The 11,349-nt window shown below is 40.5% G+C and overlaps 1 protein-coding gene across 2 annotated transcripts in view; it reads left to right on the forward strand.

The window, feature by feature from the left end:
• LOC149281361 (dnaJ homolog subfamily B member 12-like) overlaps window positions 1-10,936 on the forward strand; it is a 47,671-nt gene extending 36,735 nt beyond the window's left edge. The window contains exons 4-8 of one of the 2 annotated variants that reach the window (XM_089499373.1): window positions 7,930-8,181; window positions 8,328-8,401; window positions 8,842-8,951; window positions 10,000-10,172; window positions 10,815-10,936. In XM_089499373.1, coding sequence (XP_089355499.1) covers window positions 7,930-8,181; window positions 8,328-8,401; window positions 8,842-8,951; window positions 10,000-10,172; window positions 10,815-10,936 — 731 coding nt within the window. The remainder of the gene's footprint in view (window positions 1-7,929; window positions 8,182-8,327; window positions 8,402-8,841; window positions 8,952-9,999; window positions 10,173-10,814) is intronic. The other variant, XM_089499374.1, reaches the window with a different exon arrangement.
• The last annotated feature ends 413 nt before the right edge of the window (window positions 10,937-11,349 follow it).

Genomic DNA, 11,349 nt, shown 5'->3' on the forward strand with positions numbered 1-11,349 from the left:
AGCCATTTTTTCCAAATCTGGTAATTCTTCCCCCCATGTGCCATTTCGTGTATCTTTGAACCCGGCCAATGCAATTTACCCCATCAAATCATATATTTTTGAAAACTAGACAGCCCAGGGTATTCCAAATGCTAGTATTTTAACCCTTTCCAAGCACTTATTCTACCATCAGCCTTTGTCAAACTTTATGGTAGTAATTTTTTTGCATTTGTTTTTCACACACATTTTACTTCCGGTATAAATAAACAGGTTCTGGTATATGTCACTATCATAAAACACCCCAATATGTGTTTAGCAACATCTCCTGAGTACAGCGATACCTCACATGAATGATTTTGCCTGGCTGTTTGGGGGCAAAAGTGCCACATTTGGGGCATGCACATTTTTCAATGTTGAACTTTGGCATTTGGGGATCCACTGCCCATGCCCTATTTGGTACATCTTTGAGCTGGGCCATTTCAGTGTGCCCAATAAAGCCATATATTTTTGAAAACTAGACACTCCAGGGTATTTCAAATGCTAGTATTTTAACTCTTTCCATGCACCATATCTACCACCAGTCTTTGTCAAACTTTGTGGTAGTCATTTTTTTGCATTTGTTTTGTCACACACATTTTACTTCAGGTATGAATTAAAAATTTCTCGTATATGTCACTATCACAAAACACCCCAATATGTGTTCAGCAACATCTCCTGAGCGCAGTGATACCCAACATGAATGATTTTGCCTGGCTGTTCGGGGGCAAAAGGGCCACATTTGGGGCATGCACATTTTTCAATGTTGAACTTTGGCATTTGGGGATCCACTGCCCATGCCCTATTTGGTACATCTTTGAGCCGGGTCATTTCAGTGTGCCCAACAAAACCATATATTTTTTATATTTTATAAAACTAGACACCATAGGGTATTTTAAATGCTGGTATTTAAACTCTTTGCATGCACACATTTTACCACCAGCATTTTTTCAAAGTTTGCAGTAGTATTTTTGTGTGTATATTTTTCCCACACACACCTACTTTATGTATGAATTTACAGCTCCTGGTATATGCCGCTGTCACACGACACCCCAATATGTGTTCAGCAACATCTCTTGAGTACAGTGATACCCCACATGCATGGGTTTGTCATTTTTGGGGGGAACTAAAAGGCCACATTTGGTACGTGTGCATTTTTCTAATTGGAAATTAGATGTGTGGCCATCCTTCCCCCCGTCTTAATTGGGACGTTGTTGAACCTGGCCCATTCAATTTACCCCATCAAATCATACATTTTTTAAAAGTAGACACCCCATGGGCTTTTAATATGCCAGTATTTTAACTCTTTCCATGCGAGAATTGTTTTAAGCTAATATGCTAATTTTAGGACTTGCTCACAAAAATATATTTTTTATATATATATTTTTTTTTGCCTTTTTTTAAATTTTTTTAACATTTTTTTTCAACTTGAAAGTTCCCCTGATAGTGACATCAGTGGGAAATTATTTTTACATTTTACTGTTTTTTTACTATTTTTTTTTCTAATTATTATTAATTTTATTTTTAATTTATTTTTTCTAATCACACTGTGATTAGAAAGCTGAGCTCCATTGACTTGCATGGTTGAATGCAGTACCTATATTCAACCTGCAAGTGGAGCCAGAGTTCTCTAGAGGGTCAGGAGACCGTCTAGCAAACTTTTTAGTCTTTGTTTTTTTTTCCCGGGCCGCCGCCATGTTGCTGATGGCGAAGATCACCGGCAGCTGCGGCTGCCATCCCCAGGTAAGTGTTTGGTGTCGCTGGATGCCTCCTGATCGAGGCATTCCAGCGACACCATTTAAGCTTAGGAGGCGATCGTTGATCGCCTCCTAAACGCTTTTACATACATACAAAGTATGGCGGATGTTGACGCCCTGGGGAGGGGCCAGAGATGGCCCCTTTGTGCCGATAATGACGTTGCTGAATGCCTCGAGGTCGTGGCACGTCATTTGTCGATATCGACTTGAATTTCCGTGACGTGCCCGGACCGGCAATTGTCATCAAGGGGTTAAATTCCTTGTCATAGCGTGTTCAATTTCAAAACAAACAAAAGTAGGGCTGCAACTAACGATTATTTTAATAATCGATTAGTTGGCCGATTATTTTTTCGATGAATCGATTAATCGGATAAAAAAAATGCATTTTTTTTTCCAATTTAAAATAATGTAATAAAAAAACGTACAATTTACACTTTCATCTCTTTATTGCAATGGCCTCTCTCTATTCACCTTCTTATTTTACTGACATAATAATAAAAGCTACAAGAACCCAAACACAGTGTTTCTCAAACTAGGTTTTAATACAAAGTTATTAGTAAATATTAATTCATATGTTAACTATTTTTCAAATTTAATAAAAACTATGAGAAGAAAGCCTTGTTTAAATTTTTTTTATTTACCAAACTGCCCCCGGTTATGCACATCTGACCCCCAGCTTGCCACTCTGCCCCCATATATGCCTTATGCCAGATTCCACTGTGCCCCCTGATATAACTTTTACCCCCAGATATGTTTTATGTCCCCCTGATATGCCTAATATCGATATGCCTTATACCCCTATATGCCACTGAGCCCCCTGATATGCCTTTTACCCCCAGATATGTTTTATGCCCCCCTGATATGCCTAATATCGATATGCCTGATACCCCCTATATGCCCTGAAATTCATAATACCCCCCATACACCACTATAACTCACCCATACACCACTCTGGTCCTCCCCCTCCCATACTCAACTCTGGCTCCTCCCCCTCCCATACTCCACTCTGGCTCCTCCCCTCCCATACACCACTCTGGCTCCTCCCCTCCTATACACCACTCTGGTTCCTCCCCTCTCCCATGCTCCACTCTGCCTCCTCCCCCCTCCCATACACCACTCTGGCTCCTCCCCTCTCCCATACACCACTCTGCCTCCTCCCCCCTCCCATACTCCACTCTGCCTCCTCCCCCCTCCCATACTCCACTCTGCCTCCTGTCAGCAACGGAGGTTCACAAGACACCAGGGAGCCGGGTAGACAGGCAGAGTGGCAGGTGGCTCCCATACACCCCTCTGACTCCTCCCCCCTCCCATACACTGCTCTGCCTCTCTACCCGGCTCCGTTACTGACAGGAACTTTTACTGCAGCTTCATAGAAGCCTCAGCATGAGGCTTCTATGAAGCTGCAGTGAAAGTGCCTGTCAGTAACGGAGTCGGGAGAGAGGCAGAGTGATGTATGGAAGGGGGGAGGAGTCAGAGGGGTGTGTGGGAGGGGGGAGAGAGACGGAAGTGAGAAACCGGCCGACAGTGAGGGGAATCCAGGTCCCCTGCAGCGTTGCGGGGGATCTGGATTCTAGTATTATAATCTGATCTCTGTTTGAGGTCGGATTATATAAGGAGAGGAGTTTTTCAGAGCATTTGCTCTGAAAAAAACCTCTTTTTATAATCGATAAAAATCGATTCGATGAATCGATAATGAAAATCGTTGACAACGATTTTCATTCTCGATTAGTTGTTTCAGCCCTAAACAAAAGAATATTCTTTTCTTGCGTTGAATAGGTTTCTTCTTTTCATGTATTTGTTTGCATAGTATGTATACATTCTTATTTATACCCAACTCGTGTTCTGAATCTCATTATTTCTGTCATGCACTATTTAAACCATTCTACAAACATCCAGAACATACCAGGTCTTTACCGCAAACACACACTTTAGTGACCAGTAGCAAGTACATAATGTTCTCCTTGCCTGAATTAGGTCTGTTTACTGAGGGATTTTAAAGATAATAAGGACTGGAAACAAGGTGAAGCAATTCTGCGCTGTATAACACTGATTATCTTTGCCCTAAGCACTTTTTTCTATGTCCCATTGACCTAATTAATACGGATTTTAAGAAAGTGTGTACACGGCTCAGGAAGTTTGAGTTAATTTTTTGCTTGTATTGACGTAATAAGAGACCCTATAATACAATGCAGTGTACCAGGTACATATCTGCCAAGCATGCTTAAGTACTCAAGCTCAAGTACTTTTTTAACAGGCTAAACCCCACTTTTTTATTGTCTTTGTAGCCATGTTAATAATTAAACATTATTTAATGTGTGATAAATTAAACCACTAATACCTGTTGGCCTAAAACATGAATACGTTGTATTTAAAGTGTCCGCATATTATCCACTGTAATGGAGGGGAAATACAAAATCGACAAAAATATGAGCAAAATACATACTGATGCAGTAGCAGAGGACTGCGCTCTTACAAGTTACATTAGATTTAAATCCATTTAAAGCCATGCAGCATCTAGGAAATGCAAATTAATTAATTTGTTTTTCCCCAAGTTATATGAATGAGTCTGTTCACAAATTAGGTACATTATGAGGGGACAAATTTTACTTGCAAGAAGGGCCTTTTATAATACATCGGTTAATCAATAAGGAAAATTAAAAATAAATAAATCTCCTGCAAACTCCCTCTTTAGCAAATAGACAGCCCTGGTGCCTCCTGGGCCAAACCTGCAGTTTTGACTGATGGCTTTTAGGTGTACTTGGTAGGTTATGGGAATATTTTAAATCCATAAACTAGCTCAGATCCTGAAATAACTTAATACCAAAACACACTCTTAAAGAACAAAAATTGTTTATTTCATCAACGACAAAACAAAGCATACAGTGAAGGAAATGTTATTTGATCCCCTGCTGACATTGTACCTTTGCCCACTGACAAAGACATAAGTGTATAATTTTAATGGTAGGTTTATTGTAACAGTGAGAGAATAACAAAAAAATCCAGAATAACGCATTTCAAGTAAGTTACAAATTGATTTGCATTTTACTCCGTAAAATAAGTATTTAACCCCTTTGCAAAATCTGACATAGTACTTAGTGGCAAAACCCTGTCAGACGTTTCTTGTAGTTGGCCACCATGTTTGCACACATGTCGGGAGGGATTTTGTCCCACTCATCTTTGCAGATCCTCTCTAAGGCATTAAGGATTTGCGGCTGATGTTTGGAAACTCGAACCTTCAGCTCCCTCCACCGATTTTCTATGGTATTAAGGTCTGGAGACCGGCTAGGCCACTCCAGGACCCTAATTTGCTTCTTCTTGAGCCACTCATTTGTTTCCTTGGCCGTGTGTTTTGGGTTATTGTCATGCTGGAATACCCATTTTCGATGCCCTGGCTGAGGGAAGGAGGTTTTCACCTAAGATTTGACAGTGGCCCCATCCATCGTCCCTTTGATGCGGTGAAGTTGTCCTGTCCCCTTAGCAGAAAAACACCTCCAAAGCATAATGTTTCCACCTCCATGTTTGACAGTGGGGATGGTGTTCTTGGGGTAATAGGCAGCATTCCTCCTCCTCCAAACACAGCGAGTTGAGTTGATGCCAAATAGCTCGATTTTGGTCTCATCTGGCCACAGCACTTTCACCCAGTTCTCTTCTGAATCATTCAGATGTTCATTGCCTAACTTCAGACAGGCCTGTACATGTGCTTTCTTGAGCAGGGGGTCCTTGCGGGCGCTGCAGGATTTCAGCCCTTCACGGCATAGGTTGCTGCCAATTGTTTTCTTGGTGACTATGCCCCAGCTGCCTTGAGATCATTAACAAGATCTTCACGTGTTGTTCTGGGCTGATTCCTCACAGTTCTCATTATCATTGAAACGCCACAAGGTGAGATCTTGCATAGAGCCCCAGACCGAGGGAAATTGACAGTTATTTTGTGTTTCTTCCATTTGTGAATAATCGCACCAACTGTTGTCACCTTCTCACCGAGCTGCTTGGCGATGGTCTTGTAGTCCATTCCAGCCTTGTGTAGGTCTACAATCTTGTCACTGACATCCTTGGACAGCTCTGGTCTTGGCCATGGTGGAGAGTTTGGAATCTGATTGATTGCTTCTGTTCACAGGTATCTTTTATACAGGTAACAAACTGAGATTAGGAGCACTCCCTTTAAGAGAACAGATTAATACAGTATGGTCAGGCTGCTACACAGTATACTGCTACACAGTATGTTTGATTAAATAAACAGAGCCACTTATTATTGGTGGCTTGGGGTGGGGAAGGGTTTAGCTTTTTCTTTTTCTCGATAGCATCTTATTTGTATAGCAGCAGATGCATAATTTAAAAACACAGACCACTTTAATCTTTAATATGGTTATAAACAAATGATGTTTAGTGCTTACTGTACAGTGTAGAAAATGGCAAATTGTGCTGCCTTCTCGTTGGTTGCCAAGTCTCGGGATTCCTGAGAATAATAGTCTGCATAGTTTGAGACTCCTGGAATATATTACAGACTGCATATCACAAGACACTGTAGAGATGTACAGTAATGTATGCAGTATTAGCACATGCATTACAGATAGCATACACTACAAAACCAGGTTACAGTCCAGCGCACTGAAGCTCCTTTTGTTCGTTCCACGTATGATTTACTATAATCTGTGTTGTGGCTAAAGGTTCAGAGGGTCCAAGGTTGACCAAAATGCTGCAAGTGAGAGCTTAAAGGATTAACTGTTTCTTGCTTTGTGCTCACTAACTCATTTTTATTTGTGTTTTATCATGTAGTCGTAAAATACATTCCAGACCTAAGTCTACTGCAGCTGATAAATGCATTCATAGGTGGTGAATTTGGCATCGCTAAAACCTTTTCTAAGTGATTTTAAAGCTAGGAACAATAATATGTTCTGTTAAATGTAAAATAGTAGTACCTATCTATGAATGAATCTGTGTCCTGTAATAGACCTCATGTGCTAGAAAGTTGCATTTATTTATTTAGAATCGCTATTCAGTAGGATTGCGCTAAAAGGGATAGTCTACCCATCATATGCACTTTAAGGCATATGCTAGCTGTGTGGTCTGTGACAGAGAGCAGTACTCGGACTGAGTAGCTCCGTCGCAGAGATCTTCCTTTCCCCTGAAAGCTCAGTTGCTCAAGGAGTTACCCTTCATATTCACCCAAGCACTACCTGAGACTTAGTGTAGAATGCAAACAGAACTGGATTTATTGTGAACAGCACAGACATAATCTGGTCAACCACCATACAGCCGGGGGCCTCCATACAGTTCTGTGGCCAGAAATGCCCACCCAACTAAGAGTCATTATTTGGGGGTGACCCCGAGGGAGGGGCATCAATCCAGGGGCACCAATGCAGAGCTCAGGGTCAGAGCATATTGTGTTCGAAAAAGCGACGTCATCCAACGTCGGAAACATCCCCAAGTATAGTTTGAGGAGTAGCCAGGCCAAGGTTCCATAGCCATGGCTGGGTAAACATCAGTATTAAAGATTGGTAATAAAACCAGGGTTCCCAAATGTAGTTTAACCTAAAAAAGCGACGTGGTGGGACAATGGGTGCGCGTAGCGTCGTAGTTCCCATTGTCAACAGTCATACAGTTCCTAGCCGCCGCTCCGTTTCATGAATTGGTGGCTAGGTCCTGGTTAGGCGCCAAGCATGGGGGGGTTGGAATCCGACCAGCACAAGAGACACACAGGGTCTTGTGAGCCCTTCATTTTTGGGAATGTTGGTGAATATAGCCCTTTGGTAAAACAGGTGGTACAACACAGGGATGGAGGTGCAATACATGAAAACTAGAATGGGGCCAAAATAACATATGGGACAAACAGATGTGGTGTCACATGGTCCCTTTAAAACTTTGAGGTGCACCCCTTACAATTACAAAGTATAGAAAATGCTCCTGAATGCTTTTGCCCTGTTACCCCACAGAATACATCCCCAAGCACGCTATATACTTTCCCCCAGTCCGCTCCGGCATTGGCTTGTTGCATGCTGCGGACAGGAGTCTGTTCACGCCAGTACAGTCAGTCGGCCACTAGAATGGTGCTCTCTTCCTCTATTGCTTAAAGCATGATAGTGTGTTTAGTTGCTATATAATTGTAGACTTTTTTGTTTTTGTTTTTTAGTTTCTAACTTTGTCTGTAATTCCTATATAGCCATTGGGAACGCCTATGCAGTGTTAAGCAACGCAGAGAAAAGGAGGCAGTATGACCAGTTCGGAGAAGAAAAGGTTAGTGCCTCAAGACATGGGCACTCCGATTTCCACCGAGGGTTTGAAGCAGACATTTCTCCTGAAGACCTCTTCAACATGTTCTTTGGTGGTGGATTCCCTTCTAGTAAGTACCTATGTAAACATGTAATCAAAATGCAAAACTATAGGGCACTTGTGTATTCCGCCAGCCTTTCAAGTAAAATTCCTTTATATTATGTTATGCATATTTATGTAGTTTTTATCACCATTACCGTGACACACTATGGTGCTGGATATTCTGACCATTTATGTGATATGGAAGGCAGCTTCCAGTTAACTCATTTTGATCCTTAATACTTGCAGGTAATGTTCATGTATACAGTAACGGACGGATGCGTTTTGCACAGAGGCAAGACAGGCGAGATCATCAAGCAGAGGTCAGTAAAATATTTAATTTTTTTTGTTGTTGAGATTTAGTTTACAATTTTAAGTAGGTCTGGCAATGAACAAACTTATGAAAGAAACATCTCATTAAAAAGTCAGTCTGTCTTCAAAGCCAGGCTTAAAAGCAAGTTAGGCCAGAAATCCATTGTGGCTGCCAACTTGACAATTTGGCTGACCAACTCAATGATTGACCCAATAGCTGTTCAGTGCAATTGAACTGCACCAACTCAACTTGAATGGACAAGTTTGAACTAGCTTAGTTTAGTGGTTAGCTAACTCAACGGCCGCCCTGCATCAAAAATTAAATTGGCATTAGAAACAAAAAAAGAATATGTGGGCACACAATCTCTGGAGATGTGAGCATGTCAGACCCTTGAAGTAAATCATTACTTTCTTTTTGTGTCAACCATGTGTATTTTGCTTGTCTCTTTAGGGTAGCTTTGGAATGTTTGTTCAGCTGATGCCCATTCTAATCCTCATCATAGTCTCTGCCCTCAGTCAAATGATGGTGTCCAATCCACCTTACAGCCTGAGCCATCGACCGTAAGTACTCTTATTGTAAATAAAATTTTTGTTGATATACAGTATGGAACTAGAATTAATTTCCGTCAGCTTGGAGAACTGTATACATTTTGCAAAACAATTCTACAAAATCTTTAGCTGCTTATTCTTGTACAGATGTCACACAAGTTGCAAGAGCTAGATAAAATTATACTATGTTGCACTGCTTTAAACAAAATGTGAAATCTGAACATTCAGTGATATATTGCCTCATCTACAGTGCCTTAACAGACACAAAAAGTATTAAAAAACAAAAAAAACCGGTTAGATTACATTTTTAATAGAACAACGTTTTAGCCTTTTCAGATGTTTGTTACTCTTTAATACTTTGCTGGGTAAGTTCTGTCTTTATACAGAATGCCTAATTTAACTTTTTGTTTATTTTGGAGCAGTGATTTTAATGTTTGTTAAAATGCAATACCACATATACGCCATATAGGGATTACTTTTATTTTACAGCCATTACTAGCACACTGTAAACACCAAACAAAGGGACAATTGTGCATTTGGAAATGTGACTCTTCACTACAATACACTTGTCATCTATGTCGGACACAGGAGTAGGATGTGTATTAAAATGAATGCAACTTGCACTTAAGTAATCTTAATAATTTGATTTTCAAGTTAGCTACATGATTATATGGTATGCCATGTGCCAGTATAAGGGATACACCTTGATTATCCCTGGTATATATATCTAGGGATGTTTCTCCCCACTTGTTTCGTTGTTATGCAGCCAATTATGCACAACAGATGTCTTTCTGTCATTAATTTACATATTGGGGTGCAGTCTGTCACAAGATTGGACCAAAGGAAGTCAAGGTTGCTACACACTCCATAGCCAATTACCCGAAAACAAATTGATTCCTGTATGATATCTGTCTCGTTTCAGCAGTGATTATAGTGACACTGAGGTTTGTAGTTACAGGTTAAGTCACTTGAAACACACAACCTCACACAAGGGCATTTTTTATGCTCACATGTAACATAAAAAAGTCCTCTAAAATTATCTGTGTATTTTTATCTACAGGTCTGTTGGTCACATAAACAGGAGGGCAACTGAGCAGTTGAAGGTCCCTTACTTTGTATCAGATAGTTTTGATGAGGAGTACACTGGGTCAAATTTGAGAAGCGTAGAGAGGAGTGTAGAAGAAGACTTCATAGCAAACCTTAGGAATAACTGCTGGAAAGAAAAGCAACAGAGTGAGTACATTATTTTATTTATTGACTTGTATTGCACCATTATGTTATGCAGTACTTTCAATCTGTCAAAGGGGCATAATTTTGTGTACCACACAACAATTGGGACTTACAGAAATAAAAAGTGAGGAATGCAGTGCCCTGCTCATATGAGCTTACAACACAGAAGAGGGTGGAAATCAGGCACACAACTGTATTTCAATGTATAGACTGATTAAATGAATAACGTAGCTAAACATATGTAAAGACCGAAGAGGGTATGGTGGGAGATTCAAACATTGGACCAGGGCATATGTGAGGTTTGTGGGATGATGGAAGTTAACTTGGCAATAGTCTTCCCTGAAGAATTGAGCCTTGAGGGATTTTATTGAAGGACTGGAGATGGGGGGGGGGCGCTCAAATGAAGTCATTGATCATTTTGGAATATTTTCACATCTTGTGTCGTGAAATGTAGGACATGTGATGTTTATGAAGGCTAAATTTGATCCACAACCGGATCGGTTTATTTAAATATAGAGCTGTACTTCTGCGTTTCTTCCCTGCCCCTATACTGTGTTCTTGTTTGGTTGTTAAGTCATGTACTCCGTTTGCATTATATACAGTTCTAATTTACTTTATAAAGTATTTTGCTTTTTCTTTTAACAGAAGAAGGATTGCTGTACCGAGCTCGTTACTTTGGGGACTCTGACCTGTACCAGAGAGCACAGAGGATGGGCACTCCAAGCTGTAATCGACTGAGTGAAGTTCAAGCCTCAATGCATGGCTAGTCCTTGCTTAGAAAGCACAGGTAAAAACACAGATTTGCATATGGTTTATGAGCTTCCACATGTAACTTTTGGATGATAACTATTAAACTGTATTAATCTAAACCTATCTTCTGTTAAAATCTGTTTTGCAGATTTTTGAAGTAGCTGAAATCTTTTGGCAGTTCGTAACAAACCAGGAGGACGAGCTAAAGGAAACCACCTTTACTTCTTCACCGGATGGACTTTCAGCTCATTGACCGCTAAAACAATGGATATATATACATTAAAAAAAAAAACGTTTAGAAATGTCAACGCACAACACCTCTGACGTTATTTGGCTTAGTTCAATGTTAGGACCGGATTGAAAAGCTGATTTTTTTTTCCTTTACAGAATTTCTTCTGCTGCCCATGCACTGGTACCTTCATTATAACCC

Source organism: Sceloporus occidentalis, unplaced genomic scaffold (genome assembly GCF_023333645.1).
Source record: "Sceloporus occidentalis isolate IW3139 unplaced genomic scaffold, rSceOcc1.0.p SCAF_134, whole genome shotgun sequence".
NCBI classification, from domain to species: domain Eukaryota; kingdom Metazoa; phylum Chordata; class Lepidosauria; order Squamata; family Phrynosomatidae; genus Sceloporus; species Sceloporus occidentalis.